Source organism: Stenella coeruleoalba (assembly GCF_951394435.1).
Source record: "Stenella coeruleoalba genome assembly, chromosome: 14".
Taxonomy (NCBI): domain Eukaryota; kingdom Metazoa; phylum Chordata; class Mammalia; order Artiodactyla; family Delphinidae; genus Stenella; species Stenella coeruleoalba.
Window position 1 is genome coordinate 57,915,668 of NC_137160.1, and position 23,557 is coordinate 57,939,224.

General features: G+C 38.5%; 1 protein-coding gene across 12 annotated transcripts in view; it reads left to right on the forward strand.

Annotated features, from left to right (window-relative positions):
• The window catches only part of ARHGAP28 (Rho GTPase activating protein 28), a 189,683-nt gene that overhangs the window by 41,013 nt on the left and 125,113 nt on the right, over positions 1 to 23,557 (forward strand). For 5 of the 12 annotated variants that reach the window (XM_079943296.1, XM_079943293.1, XM_079943295.1 and 2 more), the window contains one exon: positions 18,085 to 18,232. The exons of the other annotated variants lie outside the window; for them this stretch is intronic. In XM_079943296.1, coding sequence (XP_079799422.1) covers positions 18,174 to 18,232 — 59 coding nt within the window. In that variant the 5' untranslated portion in view covers positions 18,085 to 18,173. The remainder of the gene's footprint in view (positions 1 to 18,084; positions 18,233 to 23,557) is intronic. 12 annotated transcript variants of the gene reach the window in all.

Sequence of the window (23,557 nt, forward strand, 5' to 3'; positions counted from 1 at the left end):
TGGAGTAGTGACCAGTATGGCACTAGGAAGCATGGGCTGTTGTATCTGACTTTCTAAGTATCATCTTTCTTTAGCTCTGAGTAGCATAGTTTCATTTCAAAGCAAGCCATCTCCTTATTTTCCAAGCCCACATATTTCATCTAACTTCATGTGCTTTTGATTTTTTTTTTGGCCTATTTTTTCCACTAAAATATAGTCTCTCTCTCTCTCTCTCTCTCTCTCTTTACTATTCTCTTTTCTTCACTATTGTATCCCAAGTGCCCAGAGTAGTGTCTGCCCACTGTAGTAGCTCAATAAATTAATGAATTCCTACCAAATGGCCAAGATAAAATGGAAGGATTTTTAACAGTATGTCAACGTATTTGTACCTACTATGTGCCAGAAACGCAATAGGCATTAGTGATACAAAGAGAAATGAGATGAAGAGCCTGCCTTGAGAATGTAGCCCTTGACCTTTCAGACCAATAGGATTTTTAGAAAAAAGCTTGAAATAAGTGGCAACATTTCAAAATCAAGAAGCTTCAGGTATAAATCTGGACGTCAGCTTCCCATTAAAAACAAAAAACAAACAAACAAACAAAACCCCCAAAGGATCCAGCAACTGAGGCTTCCATGGGCTCCATTACACACCTGTCCCTGTTACTCTTCAACACTGAAGCTGGGTGTCCATTGTAATTTCTTTTGGGGCCTGCCCATTTTATTTTATTAAAGTGAGTAGCCAGTATAAAGTGTACTTGCCAGTTACTCAGGCTTGGGGTCAGACTGCCAGACGCTGTTCATCACTTACACCATTTCCTACCATGAGACCTTGGGCAGCCTGCTTCAGCTGCTTAGACTAGCATCCGACACCAAGGAAGCACCTGATAATTGCTAGCTGCATTATTACTGTTACCACTTTTAATCACAGCTGTTGACGTAAAGAGGAGTAGAACATTTTTGGTACCTATCCCCCAAACTTACTCATTCAGGGAAGAGACTCAGGAGTACTAAGCATTTGTTGCGAGGAGGGAAAGCAATTCCTTATTTCACAAACATTCTATATTTGCATTCTGTTGTAAGGATAAAAGAGAACGAAGGATTACAAATTCTCAGTTCTGTTGAAACAAATGGTTGGAATTATCTTTAGAATCATGTGATTTTTAGAGAAGCTAAGCTCCTAGACCCTTATTCAGAATCCAGAGTGAAATGTTAACATATGTTCAAAATGATTTCACTTACAAAATGAAAGGTAGCTGAAGATGAAGCTAGAAATCTTGTTTTTCAAAGATTTCCTAAGTTATATACAAGTAACATATACAACATTTTTTAGTGAAGGTATAGTATAAAATGGCTATGAGTATTTCTGATGTTTATCTCAATATACCATAAACTTCCTGAAAGAGGACAAAAATAGAGGAGGAAAAGAGCCAACTGTTCCTGAAAAACAAATATAGAAGCTTCCCGAGGTTATCCTAGGAATTCTAACTCTATAGCAATGTTAAAACTTTTGTCAAGGGCATATTGTTTCCTAATAGCATAACTGTTCATTATAATGGGAATGATTTGATTAAAATGGAATTAGTGATGAATAGAAAGTAAATATTTTGTTTGTGGAAAAGACTAGAGTTGGCAACTTCTCCCCTCCTTTAAAAAATGTTTGGAACCGTGGTCTCTATATGCTGCAGCCAGCAGAGGTGGGACCGAGCCATACCTGCCCTTGAACTCCAACCCTGTATGGCCTTCCCTCTCCAGTAAGTGGGTTTCTTTTTTTTAACCTTGGCAGTGTGCAGAGAAAGAGAGGTAACACCCCCTATTCCTCTGCACCAGAGCTCAGTATTTCTACCATGTAAGCAGGGATCTTGCTGGGGCTGGGGGAGCCAGAAATGGCAATAAAAGTTTGTTGACCTGGGCTTAAAAAAAAAAATCCAGGAATGTACCACATATTTAGTGGTACATTCCTCGATTGAAATTAATTAATTAGAAAGACGTTTATTTCAAGGTGCCAACTCTTGTTCAGTTAAGCATTAATGTAGGTCTGTGTGAGCTTACAAACATATACACAGGTACACCAAATTCTGGGGCATAGTAGGTATACTTTTCTAGAGGATTCAAAAAGAGTAATGGAAATAGGATTCTTAGGAGAGAATGAGGTATTTATAGGTCTTTCTTTATGTGATAGCTGAAACCAGAGTTGGTGGCTCTGGTTTCTTTTTACAGTGGGGTCCCTGCTGATTGTAGGTGCCTCCATATGTAGAGCTGTTGGAAAACATCTGGCACATTTCCTTTGATCGTGTCATTTGGCTTAACATTTGGCCAGTTGCTCTGTCCATTTTTAACCTGCTCATTTCCCCCTGATCATTAATCCTTAATGTATCCGAAAAAATTCAGGGAACTTAGAGTGTTGTAGAATCATTTTCATGTGGATGAAAATGATAACTTTCCCTTAACTTTTTATTTTGATGTAATTTTAGGCTTCCGAAAATTTGCAGAAGTGGTGCAGTAAGTTCCCATGTAACCTTCTCCAGCTTCCCTAACCTTCCCTAAGATTAATATCTTGCAGAACTGTGTTCTATTATCAAAACCAAAAAATTAACACTGCTACAGTGCTATTAACTAAACTATAGACTTTATTCTGATTTCACCAGTTTTTCCATTAGAATTGGAATTTTTCTGTTGTAGAATTGAATCCGGGATCCCACATTTGATTTAGTCATGACTCCCAAACCTCCTACAATCCATGACAGTCTGTTGTCTTTTGTGACTTGGCACTTTTGGAGTACCAGTTGGTTGTGTTGTAGGAAGTCCCTCAGTTTGGATGGGTCTTATGTCTTCTCATGACTGGATTGAAGTTATGTGTTTTGGGTGAGAATTCCACAGAATGATGTCAGGCCTCTCAGTGCATCATTTGGGGGGTTCACGATGTCGCTGTCTCGTTAATATTGATGTTAGCTCTGAACACCTGGTTAAGGTGTTGTCTGCTAGGTTTCCCTATGTAATTAATAAACATCTTGGGAGAGATACGTTTTGACTGTGCTAACATCCTGTTTCTCCTCAAACTTTCCTCCTCTGATTTTCACGTCCATCTACAGATCTTGCCAGTAATATTTATTACAGTGATGTTCTTAATAGTGATTTTCAGTTTTTCTCAGTCCTCCTACGTTTGACTTATCTTACATACTATAAAATCCACATTCAGTATTCTCTCTAATTTTATTATTTGCGGCTTTTTCTGCCTTTAAAAAGTCAACCAAATGTAATCTAACCTACTGGTTTTTTCACAGTTTTGTCACAAAATACAATAAAATGGCTTAGTTTTATCTGGTCTGAGTTCATGAAACCTATAAAGATAAATTCCCTAATTTTAAAAATCTATGATTTTTTGAAAGCAAAATTTTATTACAGGCTTAATAGAAAAAATAATCAGAAAGTTGCTAAATTAAATGCTGTGTTCAGAGAGGGTGGTTATTAGGTCCCACTTTGCCTGGCATTTGTTACTGAGGCTGTCCTTCTGTTTTCTTGGTACTATGCTTGCATCTGATGGGGAACATTTTCCCCTTACCAGTGTTCCAGAGATGTTACTTAAACATTTACAAAATGTATCATAACTAAAGCAAACATTCTAATTTGCATATAATCAAAATTTTTCTTACTGCATCCTAAAACCAAACTATTTCACTTTTGAAGTCATATCCGTTCTCTGTTTTCTCAATCTGTGGTCTCTAGATATCAGTTCTAGCAAAGATTAGAAGTAGAATGTTATATAGAAAAGCAAATGAAGGGAGTAAAATGTTCCTCAGAAGAAAATTTTGGAAATAAAGTTTATCCACTTAAACAGTAGACTTCATTTTGTTTTTAAGCCTCTTTGGATGAATATATGAAGTCAAATCTATCTTTAGTGCAGAAAAGAACCTTTTCTAAACGACTATCATCAAGTCAGTAAGAATTACAGTGCGGTGTAGTACAGGCACTGATCGAGATGTGGATGTTTTGCTTTACTAGTAAATAGCCTGAGAGTGGCATGGACATATATACACTACCAAATGTAAAATAGCTAGCTAGTGGGAAGCCACCGCATAGCACAGGGAGATCAGCTCCGTGCTTTGTGACCACCTAGGGGGGTGAGATAGGGAGGGTGGGAGGGAGAGAGACACAAGAGGGAGGGGATATGGGGATATATGTATATGTATAGCTGATTCACTTTGTTATACAGCAGAAACTAACACACCACTGTAAAGCAATTATACTCCAATAAAGATGTTAAAAAAAAAGTAAATAGCCTATATTGGTGTATTGTTTTATTGATTATATAATTTAAATATTATTTATTATCATTGTTGTTGTTTTCCTTCTTTTCAGGCAGACCTTAAAGCCTTTAGCAGTACTTTTGTTCTTTCTAATATTGCTATTTTTAACATGCTTTGTAATTTACTTTTGATTAGATAATCAAGCTTGTTGGAACTGTTGTAAAGAAAATGCTGCTCAAAGAACTAAAATGTATAATCTAACAAAAGGTTTTGATAGCATTTATTTCAGTTTCCTTGAGAATTTTTTGGTTTGCTTGTTTGCTTTCAGTTTCTTGCTATGTTCTGGTTACTTGAGTTAGTGAGTTTTGTATAATGTGTTGTTCTTTGTAATGGGGAATTTCACGTATCCATTTCTTTGTGATTATTAGAGGATGTGCATCAAAATATTAATATTGTGTCCAAAAGTGCCTAAAGTGGGAACTAAAGAAAGTAGTAGATTGTTTTACTATATATCATCTTCCTAAATATCTGTGGTTTATGACACATTCTTTGAGTATCAAATGTGTTATATCAGTCTTCAATAAATGAATATTATAGGTAAAACTATCCATTTGACAGGCATTAAGTGCCAAGTAATTCCAAGTGTGGGAGGACATATGCTAATATCAAGTTGAGAACCAGCTGTGGTGTCTCATGTTACTCTTAAAAACTAATTAAACCTATGCATTCCATTTCTGATCCCTTCGATGAATAGATGATGACTGCACACAAACACACAATACCAAAGACAGGAAGGAGAAGGAGAAACTGGAAACCAAAGGCAGAGTAGTACGTAGTAGTTTTAAATTGTGAAACACTTGAGATACATTTGTACTATTTTAATAATTCTAAGTTGTGGTGCTGATTATCTTTTACGTATAAGAGATAAATCTTTATTCCTATGTTAAATTTTGTGGTCAGACATAAAATTTGCTTTTGTACATCTGTAATGTATAGGGACAAGAATTCCTTTGAAGTTTCCTGTTCAGTATTCATTTATGAAAATCAGTTTAGAAAACACTGGACAGTGCCTTTGGCTTTATACAAAGGCCCATCAATGGATTTATATTTTTATAGAGCTGTAGAGAAACCTGACAGGTGTTTAGAAAAAATGTTAAACATACTAAAATGACATTATAACTGATAATAAGATATTTGATCTCTTTCCTCCCCACTTTTCCCTGCCTTCATTACCATACTGAAAAATTCACATAGTAGCCAAAGTTAATAGGTCAGTGGTTGGGACTAAACCCATATTTAAGTGGCTGCGCTGTAAAGGGAAAACACAAGAGGATAAATGTAGCTAAAGAAGTAAGGACTAGACCTCCTTTCTGAAGACTTCCTTCACAATAGTAGCCAGAAGGGTTTTTACCTACCATAACAATAATGATCCGTTGGTAATTCATCACACACAGTCCTGTGGTGTCAATTCTTTAAAAAAAAAAAAAAGGTGCCAGGTTTTATTGATAGCTTACTGAGCCTGACATGCACTATCTCATTTAATCCTCACCACAATCCAGTGACATGGGAGGAATCTGAGGCACAGAGAAATAACCCAAGATCACACAGCAGGATAATGACAGCCCTTCTAAAACTGGTGCTTTTAACCCGTTATTTAAATCTTGAAACATTATTTAGTATATCGTGGATTTAGTCTTTTTCTGCCGCAATTTGGTTATAAGTTTATTGAGAGCAGGGACAGTATTATCATATCCCTGCCTAGCAATACTAACTTTCTATAACTTTCAATACTAACCAGCAATACTAACTTTCACATAGTAGATATTATACTCAGTTTTGATTTAGTCTTTCCTTTTGCAGTCATGTCTATTCTGTGTTAATGGAATGAGCATGGAGCGAGTTAAATATGAATGGATATAAATAGTTTGAGAAATTTTGTTGCCACTTGAAGTAAAATAATAGGATTTTTTAAAATTTAAAAGCTATATACTTGACCATCTTGCAGTCTTATTTAGGTAACTATATTTTAAAATAGACAGGGCTTCCCTGGTGGCACAGTGGTTGAGAGTCCGCCTGCCGATGCAGGGGATGTGGGTTCGTGCCCCGGTCCAGGAAGATCCCACATGCCGCAGAGCGGCTGGGCCCGTGAGCCATGGCCGCTGAGCCTGCGCGTCCAGAGCCTGTGCTCTGCAACGGGAGAGACCACAGCAGTGAGAGGCCCGCGTACCGCAAAAAAAAAAAAAAAAAAGACAAAATGTGCTACAGAAGTCATTCAACTTGACCAGAAAAGTGAGATCCAAGCAATGAGTTATAGGAAATCTTCCTTAGGGCTCTTTTTCAGGCAGAAGGAAGGGAGGGCAAATTTTAATCCTCTAACCCTTAGGTTCATGTTCTTAGAATTTTTCATGTTAGTTTTATTAATCATTTTCTTTAACTACTAAGATAGAGTTCTATGGTTAAAAACATATTTTTCACTTTGTTCCTTCCATGTGATTTATAACATAACAGTTCTTAATGCAGGTTGAGAAGCAATGCTCCATGAGAATTAATGGGGTTTTCCTCTCCTGTCTCCTAATATTCAATCATTTTCACCTTATCTTGATTTTGAAGCCAACCAAGGGACAAGCAGGTCCTGGACCACGCCTTTGTGAGGAACAGTTCTGTTCAAAATGTTACTCAGAAACTTAAGATAAGATAGGTTGTGCAATCCAGTCCGGACCCCGAGCCATCCCTGGTCTCCCATCAGCCTGAGCACAGTCCCTATCCCTCAGTGACCTTGGAGCCATGGATAATGCTGAACCTAAATTGGGCTTCAAGGATTTCTGTTTAGGAAACAAACTCAGGGCCCATTGTAGTCTGGACTTGAATCTTCCGGAGAGGTCAGAATCAGAGTGGCCTCCAGGCACTTGTGTTCATTTTCCGAGGTATTCATTTTGATAGCTTTGTTTTTTAGAACACTGTAACTACAGAGGCTGGACAGTTATTTTAGTTATACCTAAACAGTGTGGTCTGGACTTCTTTGCCAACTGCCATGTCATTAGAAGTTTTCTCTAACTATTTTTAACTAGCCAACTTGTTCAGAGTGTATTACTAATAGGAACTAAACATCATGAAAGACCAGTAATGAGTGAGGACTAATCTCTGTCGTACAGCTGGGAAGCAAAGTATGGAAAAGTGTCTTGTCGAAAACCTCACAAGGAATAACCAACTTGTTGAGCCAGGCTCTGAATTTGTTCTGCTGACCCCTCATCACCTGCTTGCATTACCACGGCACCTACTGAGGCCCACAGCATGGACCAATGTGTTCTGGGAGCAGTCAGGCCACCAGCAAGGAAAACATGGAGGAGGGGAAAACTGGCTTGCAGATGGGAGAACATTAAAGGTCTAGGACTGGAGAAAAGGTGGTGACCGTTAATGAGAACGACATTTCCTTAGCTTCCTTTCAAACACTATTACAACTCCCCTTGCACGTTATCTCACCAAACGTAACTTGGAGAGTCTCGAAAACACACTTGCTGTGACTTTTCATTGGCATCTTAAAGAAAAACATTTGCTGACCTCAATAGAGTAAGCAATTAAATGGGAAAAGAGCTGACTGTAAGTTTCCGTAGATTCTGTTTTGAAAAAACAGAGGATGCCTGGCCCCTGTGATTTTTAACATACCACAACTTAACTTCTCTCCTCCTCATTTACAAAGCTCAGTGATTACAAGGTCGACTTGGCAACTGTTTTTGTAAAGTCAAAATTGTGCTTAGTTGCAGAAGGCTCCACTCCAGAGGACTCCCACCTCTTCAGTTGCTGGAAGCATGTAATTGGAAAAAGCAGGCCCTGCTCTGCTTGTTTAGAGCTGTGTCATCCTTTGTGGGGCAGTGAGTCAACACCAGCTAAAACAACATGAGTCATTGCTTAGAAGAAGCCCAAGTGAAGCTGATTTCAATTATACTTATCCTAAACAAACATGATACTTCTCTTATCCAGACTCTTAAAAAAGTTCTTATTGTGGGAGTTAAAAAAATTAGCACCAGTTCTCTTTAGTATTCATGGAAGTACTTTGCACTCAGAGGACTTTTTAATGGGTCTTAAGGAGGAACTCTCTTCAGTTAATCAAATTTTACACTGATTTATTCTCTCGTCTGTCTCTTCCACTCTCCAACCCCACCCTGCTCATACCCGATTTAGATCATTACTATTTTAATCTGGTTTCAGAGCTATTGGATTAAAATCCATAAAATCAAAATTGTGATCTTGTAACTGTTTGCTCCTTCTGTTCCAGGATCCCCCAGTGTCTTTTTTTCTCTGGAGTAAAACAGGTGGCTTTAAGGCGCATCGTGACTATCTGGAAGGCTAATGCCCTTGTCCAAGTAAAGATGATGAGAGCCTAGACTAGGGTCGTTCGAATATGGATGGAAGGAAGTAATGGAGTCTTTGGGACAACAAGCAATGAAGTTAGTATGATTTGGTAATTAAATGCATACTGGGGACCAGGAAAAAAAACTTGAGTTTTTGTTTTAGTGTTATTAACTGAAATTGAGAATTCTGGTGGATGAGCAGATTGTGGATGGGAGAAGTTTAGCCTGTGAAATTTTGAGCTCAGTGTATATACCCAGCTGATAGCTGGCTATACAAGTTGGAAGCTTGGGAAGGAGATCAAGGCCAAGACTTCTAAGCTATTTATTCGTGGGAATCTTCAGCATTTGAGAGGTAGTGAAAACTGGGATTGGATGAGATCTGGCAGGAGAGAATAGAGAATAGAGTCTCTATAGAGACAGCAGTGGAGCACAGATGGAAACCCGAGGAGCAGTGCCAGTTAGGGAAAAGCAGAGCTTTGGGAGCCTCTGATGGAGACCCAGAACGGGGCATTCTGGAAGCCAAGGCATTAGGTTCAGAATGAGTGGACAACCATATCAAGATAGCTAAGTGACCAATAAGGTCAAGACTAAAAATTGTCCCCCGGATTTGTAGTGTGGATAACAACGAAGATCTTTGCGAGCATGGGTTTAATGGAAGTGAGAGGTGGAAGCCTGTTTGCTGCAGGTTGAAGAGTGAGTGTGAGGTAAGGAAATAGAGGCAGCAAGTGGAACCTGTTGTAGAAGCTTAGCTTATGGGAAGGTGAAGAGACCAAAGGGGGGAGCTTTTAAAACTTAGCAAAAAGAGCTGAAAATTAGCTAAACGTCAAGAAGGAAACCTAGCATTTCTAAAATGCAAGATTTAAACACATTTAGTCTCCTATTTATAATCCTTTGATAACATTTTTGCATTTAGGATGAATCTTTATCACTAGCCCCACAGTAGTGCTTTAAGCACTTCTGGAACAGGAGCATTGTCTGTCTTCTTCATTGCTGAATCCTTCACTACCTTCCCCCCCCCGCCCCCCCCCCCCATTAAAGGGCCTGGCACTCAGCAGAGTCTTAACAAATTGTTGCTGAGTAAACACAGTGGGGGCTGATTTGTGGAAATGTGGCCTCTTCTTGGGTTGAGAAGCATCACTTCCTTTGTGAGGTCTTCCCTGACTGCTTCCTCCTCAAGCCGTGTTGGTCACTTCCACCTTTGTGCCTCCTCTACCTCTACATTCTTCTAGTATTGCACTTACCCACTACTTATGGTAGTAGTTACATAGCTGACCTGGAGTTTGTTGATGCCCTGGACCATGTCTCATTCATCTCCGTGTCCCTGGCCTAATTCAGTGACAGGTACATATATGCTTTTTGAGTAAATTAACAATTTATTCATTAAATAATGGTGAAGGTAATATTCCTTTTAAATATATGATGATAGTTTCATAATTGCTATTATTTTTGACCCTGGAAGTATTAGAAATCTTGGATTGGTGTTGTGTTGGAGAATATACTGTTCTGACCTTGCATACTACCTGCTTTCCCAGAATCTGATAAATTAAACTTTAGTCATAGGATAACATAAACTCTTGGTAATATGCTTTGAAGTAAAGAATGATTAATAAAAATCAAAACTGGCAACAATTGTAAACGAACATGCCATGACACATAAAACTGAGAGCAGTATGGATAATTAATAGAAGGTAAATATACCCTCCATTGTTTTAAAGATTAAATTTTGCTCGAGGGTAATTTTATTCATTAAAAGAAGAAGAACTTGAACTCCTGATTTTTACAATAAAAGTGAAATTGAACAGCCATCTATTGAGCCTCTGTATGCCATACACTCTGTCAGGTTCTGGGGCTGCAAAAATGGTTTAATAGTCCTTCAGTGAGAATGGATGGACTGTTAACAGGCGTTTCAGCTGCATCTGAAGTGCAGCTCCTTGAGGGTACAAAGGAAGTCTCTCTCTCTGTCTCTCTCTCTCTCTGTCTCCCCAGCATTAGCCCACTGGCCCAGAGCAGGCACTCAGTATTTGAATGGTTGAAAGAATGATTAAGGAAAAACGCATGAGGTGCTCTGGGAAAACAGAGAAGGTGTAACTAACACTCGGGGCTCAAATTGATGTGGGTGAGAAAGGGGTCAAGGGAAGCATCTGGGAGGAGTCATAACTAGATTAAGCCTTAAAGAATGAGCATGACTTAATAGGAAGAATAAGAGTGGGAAGAGTTTTTGGCAGAAGAACCAGTCTGAGGAAAAGGGACAGAGATTGTAGCCACAGTTGCTGGTGTCCTGCGGCCACGTAATATGAGACCAGCCAGCGAGGGGAGAGACCACTTACAGTGCATTTTGGGTAAAACGATGAAGGTCAGACTGAACTCAGTTACATGCCGAGTTTCTTCATTAGAATAATGAAGGGCTTCCATTAGCTGACCTCTAGATCCCTTCTAACACGTAAATTCTTTTTCTCAATTGTTAAGTTGGAAATGAAGGTAATTAGATAATTCTAGATTTTTTAACCAAAACATGGGTTCAGACCTGTACTAATTTTGTAATAACACTTTTCCCCTTCTCATTTAACTTTGCCAATTTAAATGATCTCTTGGGTACTTATGCTGTCTGTGCGGTAAGCATGTATTGTTGCCTAATTTAGTACTTTGATTACTTTTAAGTAGAGTTTGGTTCATTTCAAACAAGCTACCAAAGTCAGATTAATATATCAGTAAGGTATTTATTTGTCTTTCAGCTTTTCTTTGAAAAATATAGCCTGTCCGATAAGCAGAACTGATTTTTATTTCTCAGATGATTGTAGACTGTAGTAGCCCAGTTAATAGGAATGCTAGATACTGTTGAAGAATGCCATGGCACTTCCTTGTTTTTTGTTCAGATTTAAAAGAGCATTTATTAATAACAATGTTTTGAAAGATACATTTTTATTTGTATACATATTTATTTATTTACATATTTATTTATTTACATATTTATTTATTATATGTAAATATTTACATATTTATTCATTATATGTAAACATTTATGTATTTATTCACATTTTTATTCATATTCAATATCATATGTGCTAGATTTAATACTTCTATTTGGCACAATATTATAATAAATTTAATGCAAATTAAGTAAAGCAGAGACTTCCAAGAAACATGTGAGTGTGTTGTATATCTTCTCTGTGTTTTTTAATAGTCCAACAACACATACATACAATTTAAGGAGACAAATCTGTTTCACCTATTTCCTCATTTTCTGCTTTTGAGTTTTTGTGAAAGACTAGGTCCCCAAACTGAGATATCCGATGACATATTGCAAGAATGTGCCTGTGAGGGAAATGGGCGCAGAGGCCAAGAACCACCTTCCCTTCCACTCACCCTCTTCACCATTCCTATGGGGGAAATTTATATAATGACAATGATCCTAAAGATCTTCAAGATTTCTGAAGACATATCCCCAAACAAAAAAAGCCTTTATTTAGTGATAATAGTCACTTAATACATTTTAAAGTTGAGATATACTTATTATAGAGTAAAATGCACAGTTAAGGATTCAGCTAGTTGATTTTTAACCCGTGTAACTGCCATCCAAAATAAGATGCGGAACATTTCCATCACTCTGAAAATGTCCTTCATGCCCCTTTTACTTCCTGCCAGTTTCTGACTTCTATCACCATACCTTAGTATTGCCTATTCTTGGAAGTCATATGAACAGAACATTACAGTATATATTGTTTTGTGTCTGCCTTCATTTCCTCAGAGTAATGGCTTTTGAGATTCAAACACATCATTTCCTCAGAGCCTGAAAGTGGGAAAAATGTATGTAGACCCTTTGGTGGTTTTATTTTATTGTCGTACCTGATTGTCATCCAGCTGTCCCATAGGCATTGGCTGTTACATAAAAGAGGGGCTAGGTGAGGGAGCAGGTTTAGATGAAAACCCATCACAATATCAAAATCTAGAGACTCATCTCTCCATGGTGGACCCAGGCAAAATTGGGAAGTAAGCAAATTTGTCTTTGGTGCCTGCTCAATTTGCTTTGGCTTGCCTGGGCCCTTCCATTTTCCTTTGCTGTCTCAGATAGGGATCATTTGATTACAACTAGGGGACTATCTGCTTAACACTTGAGGCATTTTGCCTTTCCAAAGAATATATACATTTTGTAACTTCTAATGGTGAAATTCCAGGTCTTATTCAAGGAAGAGAGGCAAGATCTTTCGGTAGGAAGTCACAATCCTCAATGCACATCTTGTAGAACTGAGATTAGCTGTGTTTTCCTACAAAAGACCAGTATTTTGGGCTTTGCTGGCCATACAGTCTCTGTTGTAACTCCACCATCATTAGCATGAAAGCAGCAATTGAGAAACCGATAGACGTGACTGTACTATAATAAAACTTTATTTACAAAAATGGGCAGTGGGCTGGATGTGGCCTGTGGGCCCTAGAACTCAGTCCCCTAATGTAGACAGCTTCCTGATCTGCCTACTCATGAAACTTGTAAGCCTATAATAGCAAGATACAGAGAATTTATTCTCTAGAATACATAAAGCTGAAAGGAACTGGGGGTTGTATTAGTAACAATCTCTCACCTTTCAGCTAGGACATTGAGTCTCAGAGTGGTGACTTTTCAAGGTCACAAGGAGTCAGTGGAAGAAGATCCCAGACTATTCAGAACCCCCAGGTCTTTAGCTAGTGTTCTCTGCCCTGTTCAGTTTGTGATGGATATGGGTCACATTACCTCAAATATACTATCAGACTGACATTTGGGGAAACTGTCTTAGCTCACATATTTTAAAGGAATGAAAGACTGAGAGAGAGAGAGAAAAAAAAATTAGGAATTCAGTGGTAGTATTCTGGAAACCAAACCAAGGGTTGGCTAAGAAAGAATGAGGGTTATACATTTAGCAAACAGGTTAACTGATTTAAAAAACCAGTATATTGAATGCTTTGTCCAAATAATAGTTCTAACATTGTAAGTGTGTGAAAAAAATAAAAATTTAACTGAGAAAATAGAGACCTCTAGATTCTCTGTCATTCAGTTCATTCATCCATTTATTCTTTCTTTGAATTTCTTTCTTAGCACGTATCTTTTGAGTATCTTCCCTGAGGGCACTGTGAATGATCCCAGCTAAACAGGATGGAGTTTCCGTGCTTGAGGGGCTGTTAAGGGAGCCTGAGACCATTGGGAACCATGTCTTATTTAGCTTCATGCCTCTGGAGAGAACACAGACTTTGCTTCCTAGAGGAGTGGTGTTTTAGTTGGGCACGTGGACATACTGGGTGATGTGGGTATCCTGGTGTATGGGTAGGGTGTGCAACAGAGAGAGGGTATACAAGGGGGCTCAATTCAGCTTGGATGTACAGAGAAATGTGTGAGGGAAGTAGTGGTAACGTCTATACAAATATTTGCAAGATTTTATTTGTGGGATGGGATTGGCTCAATGAGTGAATTGTCAAAGAGATATTAACTGTCACAGCCAAACCAATGAAAATAAATTAATGAGAGTACCTCACCTTGGGAGGGTGTCTTAAACTCTTTGTACGTTTCTTTAAAAATTAATGAGAATTTGTTTTGAAAGAATCAGACTGAAGCATAAAAGTAATTCTTTTAGAACTTTATTACCCACCCCCCTACTCTACTCCCCCAGTCAAATAACCAATACAAAGTAGCTTATATCTTGGGAGTAAGTGGCTTAATGATAATCGCAAACATATGCTGGAATCCTAGTGGTTCAGCCAAAGTCCCATCTTCAGACTTCACATTTAGCATAGCTTTTATTCCCGTTAACTTGGCTTGCAGTTGGGTGACACAGCTGGGTATTGTGGATGACAGAATTTTCCTAGTGTTGTGCCCCAGAGGGATACAGGGCAGATGGGGGAGAAGACTAATTCAACACTAATGAAACCCTGACCCCCACATGCATTTTGGTAATTCCATGAAGGCAGGAATGTTACTAATAACAGAGCAGATTTTGTAGGTCATCTCAAACTTGGTCAGCTGCAGTTAAGCCTGTGGCTGCTGGTGTTTGGAATGCACCCCTATTTGTTTTTGGAAAGTGGTGAAGGAGATTCAGTTACAGGTTTTCCATCTTCCTGGAATTATGCTACTCCTAGAATAGAATTCTCCACATACCCAAGTGTGATTGGACCTCAAATTTAGCAAGTATTCAATTAAACGAACCATTTACTGTATCAATACCTACTTTGGGGAACTATTTTACATCCAGAATATCTTTTTTTTCTGGTGTTAGGGTGAATTTTTTTAAAGCCAAATTACAAAATGTATTGTCAAAATTATTTGATGAACTATTGAAGCAAGGTAACTTTTCACAGACAGCATGTGTAGCAAATACTATCTTTTAATTTGGTATTCATTGCTCAAAGATATACAAATGAAGGCAAAAAGTGATATATTTTATGTTTCCTTGATACTTCTAGCTTGTGCACCTGAGTTGTATTTTTACATACTGAAATAGGAAGAGTTACTTACTTTTTATCATGTAGTTCTTAGCTTTTTCAAGTCAGAATGCTTCGAGAATCTACTAAAAGCCTTAGACCTTTATGAAAAGTACACATATGTATGCTGTACAAGTTTGCATGCATTTTCAGGTGACTCGTGGACCGCAGGTTGAGAAGATATTGGTCAAGAGATATTTCCTCTCTTTTTTTTCTATCCAGGGTATCTTTACATTTACAGTTATCAGGACCATTTCATATACCTGGAGAGTATACTTAATAGTATTCAGAGTGTTTCCCTAGGACTTGAGTTGAGCTTTGAATGACTGCTGGACAAATTCAATATAAAAACAGATAGAATGCCCGCTGTTCTGTGTGTCTCCCCACAATTAGGACACTTCTGGGTGGCATTGCTGTGATGGCCAGCGTCTGGGCTTGGGCATTTCTGGCTGATGTGAGAAAGCCAATAGGGCAGAAGCAGGGGTGCCTTGGGCTTATGCGATAATACCTGTATGAATAGGATGTTTCTGTTCTCAGAAGTGAAAAATGTTGGCAGTCAACATTTAACGAGATCAGGGCACAAGAAGGTACTGAGTTTTAACCATTCTCGAAGAAGGTGTAGAGGAAACAAAAGCCTTTCAGTATTTCACACATGAGGGGTGGGAAATTGTATAATTGTTTTCTAATAGGAAGACAAGGTAAATTAATCCACCCCGCTTTTTTTTTACCCTCATACCCACAGTCCAAGTTCAGTGTCCTGAATGGGAGTTTGCTTGGTGTTTCTAGTGCTTTCCTTGGATCCCTGTGCAGGTGTGTGATCTGCACATGAGACCACCAGTCCCTAGTCTTGTGTGCCAAGACAGAGAGGAAAGTGTTTGCTTTTGTAAATGAAGCATTTCTGCGATTGGAGTTAAAGCTTCTGGTACATCTCTGACCAATATAATCGTAACACGAGGAAAAAAATGTTTGAGCTGAAAGTTAATCAGAGCAAACAACTGATCTGGTCTGTTTGCACATTATCTATTCAGTAGCCGTACCACACTGAAAATAGATTCAAGAAAGGTGAGCTGAAGTCATGAGTTGCAAATTTGTAGCATATCTTCATAGGAAAGTTAAAAAGGTAGCAGCCAAACAAATACTGCTGTTGCCTACAAACATTCCCTGCCTGGCAGCATTGTCCAACAGATTTCTGGACTGGACAGATATTTCTCCTTATACAGCGTTTTACATCCTGCCTTGATTACATATATAGCCTGTTCATCAGGCAGTTTATAGCATATTTGAGGTCCCAAGAGCCCTTTCTGCACATCCTCCTTCCTTTGCTGGGAGAGCCTTCTCCCCAGTCTTCACCTGGTTAAATCCTGTCATCCCTGGGGATTGGACCACAGCTTCTGTTGTCTAGAAAACCTGCCCTAATACCTTTTCCTCTTCTCTTCCAGTCTATGTCCAGTTTCTCTCCTTTGTGCTCCCAGTGAACCCTGGGCCTACTGCTGCCCTCAAGTTATTATTCTTGATGATAATGCTGATGTGACTTCTCTATAGCTGCTCCCTGTACTCCACTGCTCGCAGCCCCCTAAGAGCTGGAGCCACGGTGTGTCTTTATGAACTCAGTGTCCAGCAACATGCCCCATAAATGTCTGTGAAATGGAGGGAAGGGGGCCATGTATGATTTTTTTTTTCCAAAACTAGAAAACAAACTAATCAACTCTGGTTAAAATTTATTGTAGAAGACAGTTTCTTACAATAAGAAAGAGAAAATGAAACACTGAAGAAACACAGGGAAATGCTAATCAGGGTCAGGTTCCACATGGTCAGTTGCTTATGCTTTCACTTTGTCAGATTTTCTCTCTTGTAAAGAAAAAAATCCCTGGCAGGTAACAGAAAAGGGAAATGCTTTTGTTTTTCAAACTGTAAAACTAGAGTGTCCATGACCTCATTTGAGACAGTCGTTCTCAGAGATAATGTGTCTCCTGTTAAAATGCAGCATCTAATTTAGGACTCAGTAGCCAGGGATGATTCAGAGGATATTAGAGGATATAATTTTAAAGACTGGAAAATAATGGCCATGAGGAATATACATAGAAATTGAGATTGTTGGGACTGGGGCATAGAAAGGCAAAATGAGCCGTGCCAACTGGGTCAACAAGAAGCCTCAAACCGGTGGGCACACACATACTTTACTGGGGTGTCTGAAGTATCTGCTCGTTCTCTACTGGGGTGTCAAATCTGGAGGTGGCACTGCCAGGCCCAGTAAGAGCAGCGGCAGCAGCTTCATAGATCACAGAATACAACAGTGCTGTCTCTGTGATGGTGTAAACTATGGTGTTTGCTATGTAATTTTCCTTTCTGATTTTAGTTTGATTTCCTTTCCTTGAAATTCTCTAGGGTTATGAAGTTAATTGGCAATTGCTAAGACAAGAAACCAATTTTTCTGTTATAAGAAGTAGCAAAGTCCCTCTCGTTTTGAAGACATGCCTACAAATCTTTTTAAAAAATTCCAGGTGTCTGGGAAGTCCAACTTCATAAAGTAGTGTTTAATTAGAAAGGAAGGAGAGCTATGTTTGTAGAACAGACCAATTTGATTATACTTTAACTATTAAATAGATTAATTTTCAGGGTGGCCATTCCCATTACATGCATTTAATTGACGTTAAATTGTATTAAGAATTTAATTTTAGCTCCCTTTACGAATCCGCCAATGCCCATTCACCCTTGGTAGACTAATAAGATTTCTACTCAGACATGCTTTTATTAATCCTCATGTCTACTCTGGGAGGAAAGCATGAGTGGAGCCAAATGGAATTCTTTCCCCTACTGAATTTAACAACCACAGTTTCTGGAACTGTTGCAAAAGAATGTGAACATTATCATAACTTATTGGGTCCTCAGACCCAAATTCAAACAATGAAGCAAAACAGACCTCCTTATCTATTCTGATTGTATCACTGGCATCACAAGTAAACCAAGGACTTAGAGCTTAACTTTCAAATTCGAGCTTTTGTTTGATCCTGTCTCTAACTCCGTCTCTCACAGTCTTTTCTGTCTACATCTGAGACCATTTGTGTCTTCAGTTAACACAGACCTCGTGCGGCGTAGCATAGGTTCCAGGCTCGACAAAACCAGTTGCTGAATTCACTCCAGCCTCTGTACAACGAGAACCATGTCTAAACAGAAGGGACTCTGTGAGCTGGGCTCGGGATGCTTCTCATCTGGTGCAAGGTCAGTTCTTAGCTGGAATTGCTGTGTGGTAATTGCCGTGTGATACACAGGCTCTGCCTCCTCAGCTAAAGAGCACGGACAGGTGACAATGAGGTCACTTGTTCCTCTCCACACTTCTTTATCATCTTGGTCACAATTCAGGAATGCAGAGAGTAGTCTTCTAAGAAATGCCTCAGTATCATCCCACCAAGGTATGCGTTTATTTTTCCCTCTTTATATGCTCATAATCATTCTATGTGATTTTGTCTTTGACTCACTGATTGAGGATGATTTTTTTCTATTGTTGCTATAAACACTATACATAGGAGTGTGATGAAGTAAAAATAGAGCCTCAAACGTCTCAATAAATCAGTAGCTTTTGTGTCTTACAGAAGTATCACTTAGTCAAGTGATTGTGAGTCTAGGCTATAATTTGGGAGGGCACAGTGAAATAAGAGCCTTGGGATACCTAGGTGCCAGTGTGAAATGGTACCTGAGGGCTGATTTTGTAGTGTTTTAAAATTTTTTTTTAAGGGAAGTGTCCTTGAAAGAGACTATTAAATATTTCTTCTTACTTTCAGTACAATATTACAATTGTAAAAGGTTAAAGTAAAAAAATAATTCGACATGAGAGCCACTGCTTGTGTCTAATTAAAAACAAATCTTCAAATTAGCCTTTCAAAAAATTTTTTAGACATTCCTATTCTCTCTAATGTAAAGGGACAGTAAGAACAAGTATCGTGTTTTCAGTGAGACCAAACTGAAATCAACTATATTTTTTTCCTCTCTGTCCCCTATCTGTATTTGTGATTCATGGGGATAATGCAATCATATGATTTACTCTGTATCACACAGTAAAGTTCCAGCTCATTCAATAAGTGCAGTCCATAGTTGGAAGGAATAATATATAAAACCTCACACAGTATGAGGTTTAGTTAGAGACTGACCTTTAAAAATTATTCTTAGTAATATGTGTATTGTTAAGATAATTGAAAGGATGACATTTAGAGAAATGGAATTGAATGCTTTGAGGTGTCTTCTTTTGCTGTTGTTTTAAAGTTTGAATTCTGATGGTCTTCCCAGAGCTGTGGCTTCTGCGTGTGTCTGACTCTAGTTGAGTTTCATCTTGAAACATTTCACCCCAAGCATACCGATTTTTGTCTTAGTAAATATTGTCCCTGTCCATAAAAGACAAAGAGATTACCGAAATTCCTATAGGAGTGTAATTGTAAAGCTGACATACAGAGACATGCTCGTTTTTCATGATTAAGATTTGGTCAAATTTTGGTCTATGTGTTGGCGAACATGTGCTTAAGTGTCACCTCATCGCTCTAAAATATGTGATACAATTGATTCTCTGTTTGCAATGACTCCAGCTTTGTTCATGATATCTACTTATCGCAAATAAGACCACTTTCATGAAGGAACAAGGTAACAGGTAACTAGGAAGTAATGTCTATTTAAAACATTATTATAGAATGGAATGTATAATTTGCCTTTGGCCATGTGACTCTGAAGCTGTAATTACTTTCCTTACATCTTTAATGAAATTCACTTCTTTCTATTAAATGTGATTTTCAAACCTTATAGCAGTTTCTCCCCAAAAGGTACCACACATCCAAAGCAACTCTTATAGAGAACCCTTTAATGATATGTCATTATCATAGTGAGATTAAACCTCTTTGGATAGCTGAGGCCATTTAGTGGAAATTAAAGATGAATACAGTTCTATGTTGGGTATCAAAATCAAGATAAGTTTAAATACTAAGATCTGCAGAACATGGTCAAAACTTTGAAGTCACTAAGCAGGACATTGTAGGCTATTGTCTCCCTCATGACGATTTACACTGGCGTGGAGCACTTTCCAGAACTAGTGGTCAACTGTACCCTCGAACATCTGTAGTTATGTGGACCAAGATAAGAGTAAAACAATGCAGTCCAGTGCTTCAGGGCATGTAAACTGATCTCCTGTGGATGGAGGGCAAGAATTTCCTCCCTTCTCTCTGTAGGTCAGTTTCCCAAGGATCTTCATAAGCAATAAGGTGAATGAAGCCTAGGAGCTGGGAAGCTTTATTTGTCAGCTGAGTTTCCCAAGTAGACTGTACGTCTGAGTGGATAATTTGATCCAAGGGTAGGGTGGTCAGGAGTTTTGTGTAAGGAGACCAAGAGTAAATAATTTTCCAGAAGAATTATAAAGTGCTATGGAGAGAGCATAGGCCTACTCAGGCAATTGCTGAGTTGGGGGCATTACTGGAAGTGTAATGTGAGAGAGTGAATAATGAACAGTGGCTTGTTTCCAAAAAGTGACAATGGAATCCTTAAGGGCAGAAGTGTCACTAGAGTGGTTATTATAGAAAAGAAAGTATTGGAGGAGGAAAGGGAGTAATTTGGCAAAAGGACTAGAGGGAAATGAAGTCTTTGAAGGTAGGAAGAGGCAGAAAAAAGGGAAATGGGGAAAAGCACCACTGAGCTCATTATGGTAAAAACAGCTGATTTTAGGATGAGGAAATTAAAGAATCAGAATTATTAAAGCCAAATGCAGCACTTATCAGTTTTTATGCAGATGTTGATTCTCAGAAGATGAATAAGAGATCATTTGAAATTCACATGGTGATGTACAAAATCCTGTAAAGTGTTTGAGAAGAAAAAGATCAATAGAACTCTCCCTTTTATGAGCATATATGATTGTAAACTAACATTTATTGAGGTAACTTTATGTGGCTTTAGTTGCACAGAAAGTTTTTAAATTATATATGTCTTGAAGTAGGGAAGGAGGGTGTTTGTTTTGTATTGATTTTGCCTTTTAGAAGTTTTAGAGTTAATCAGTAATCCTAATTAATTTTACAGGTAGAAAAAACTGAGTGAAAGATTCTTGTTGAATAGAAAGCTTGGGGATGGGACCATGAAACAAGAAAAAATGTGCATAAAGATAACAGAATCAATGCTGACAGTGAACAGCCATTGGTTGTTGTTGGCATAGACCAATAGCTTCTGGAGTTGCTAAAAGGAATGACCTGAAAATAATACAGTAAAGAGATTGGATCTGAATTTTGTGCAATTTGACTTGTGCCAATTACACTGGTTGTGCATAAGTAAGATGACTATATACTTTCTTGTCCGAAATGGGACACTTTTAAAAGTGAAAGTAGGTGCTATACAATCGTGCCTGGACAGCAGGTATAAACTGAGATTTTCCTAAACAATCCAGCACATGTGGTCACCCTGTGCCTGAGCCCAAATACTTTAAAATGTATTCAGCGTTTTCTAAAACGAATATCATTCCGGGACAACATTTAAGCAATTTTTCTGTATTATCAATAAGCACCAAAAAAATCAGTTTAAGTTAGTGTATGTCTCAACTATTAGGGTTCATATATTGGTCACAAAGAAACTGGACCATTTTGGTCATAAGTCAGTTTCACTTTCACCCTCTCCAGTATTGAAATAATCAACTCTGTTACCTTTTTATTTTCCTTTTAGTGGGCTTGTTTTGTTTTATTTTATTTCATTTTATTTATTTTTGGCCCCACCGTGTGGCTTGCGGGATCTTAGTTCCCCGACCAGGGGTCAAACCCGGGGCCCTGGCAGTGAGAGTGCAGAGTCCTAACCACTGGACCGCCAGGGAGGAACTCCCCTCTGTTAGCTCTAAAAGAAGCAAATCTATGTTGAAGAGCAAGATTTCTGGCTCTTCTGCTGACTTGGGCAAGTTATTTAGCCCTTCAGCCCCTCATTTTCCTCACTGGGGATAATAACAGAATTAATCTCCTAGACTTATTGTGAGGATTAAAGACATCAATATAAGTAAAGACCTTAGAACAATGAGTGCCACATAGTAAGATCTATGTAAGAATTAACTTGTTATTCTTAATCTTACTCTTATTCGTATTCTTATGTCCCCATGAAGCACCGTTCTTTTTTTGCACAGTCCTTTGAATCATCATTTCCTGCCCTCCTTCCCTTCCCCCCTCTCCCTGTTCCACCTCTACCACTGTAATGTATTGAAAACCTAAACACAGGAGCACCTAGCATAAAATATCCTTTCTGACCCTTTGCAGAGAATATGACCTGTTTGATAGTCATCACATATGGGAAATAGCAGTATTTTGGGGAACATGAAACTGATGAGTAGAGTAAGCCACTCTTCTTTAACGTGGTGAAGTTTGGGAAACAGGAGAAAGCTCTGTTGTGTACTTTGTGGAGATAGAGAGGGGAGAATGGGGAGTGGAGCAGGATGGAAGGACGGGAAGAGAAACAAATGGAGCAAAACCTAAGAAGTAAAATGGGTCTAGAGAGATGGGTCAGAGTCAGAGATAAACGAGAAGACAAACCTGGCCAGCATTGCATATCGGGAGGAGTGTATCTGAATTAGGCATTATAGGGACATACTGATGATTAATGCAAAGTTTGGATTGACAACTAACTATCATGATGTTACTACCCTCGGGAAATAAAATTCATACAGATTTGGTAACGGAACAATTTAAGTAGTGTTTGATGTTCTACCTACCTATCCTATTGGATTAAGAATTAAGCCATGACAGGGTACATATAATTTTCCAAAATTGCGTGATCTCTCACTCTTTATGTCCTTCTCTCCATCATTCCAGTTAATGGGACCTGTGACATCAGAGATACAGGACCAGACTGAATAGCCAATGTTTTTAGCAACTTTGGTAAATTCTTTAGAAACTGATGTCAAGGGAGTTTTCAGAGTTCAGTAGAATAAAGCATTAAACACAGAGTTGTTCACCCCACACAAGCAGGACTGGATATCAGGCTTTCACACTGTACTTCCCCAGAAGAAAATTAATGAGTTCTGCTCCTTGGATTACCTGTCAGGAGGCTTTGAGGATGGTTTCCCCAGGGGTAGACCTCAGAAGTTCCATGCCAGAGCTATATAATTTTGACTCCGAGGGTCATTTTCCAAGTGCTGTGAAGTCCATTCGTTGTGCTGTGTTAAATAGCTATTTCTCAAGTTTATTTAGGAAACTGAAGCTTGAGGAATGATTATTTTTACATGTCACTGTATGGGATTGTAGGTCTGCTATGAATATTATTTAGAAGATTCAAAATAAGAAATTTCTGTGGCAAACATACTATAATTGTATCAGATGAGAAATGGGGATGGGGGAGGTGTTAAAATCCCTAGAGCATATATAAGATGCTGTATAATAGAGCATATATAAGATACTCTATTTTTCTTTGGTTTAGGGCATAGAATTTGCTTTAGAGTCTGTTGCTTGCTTATCCTTTAATATTGCTCCAGGAAGCAGGAAAGGATAGAAAGGGAAATGTAAATTATCCGATTTTCCTTCTGGATGGTTGGGCTAGTTAAAGATTTGTAGG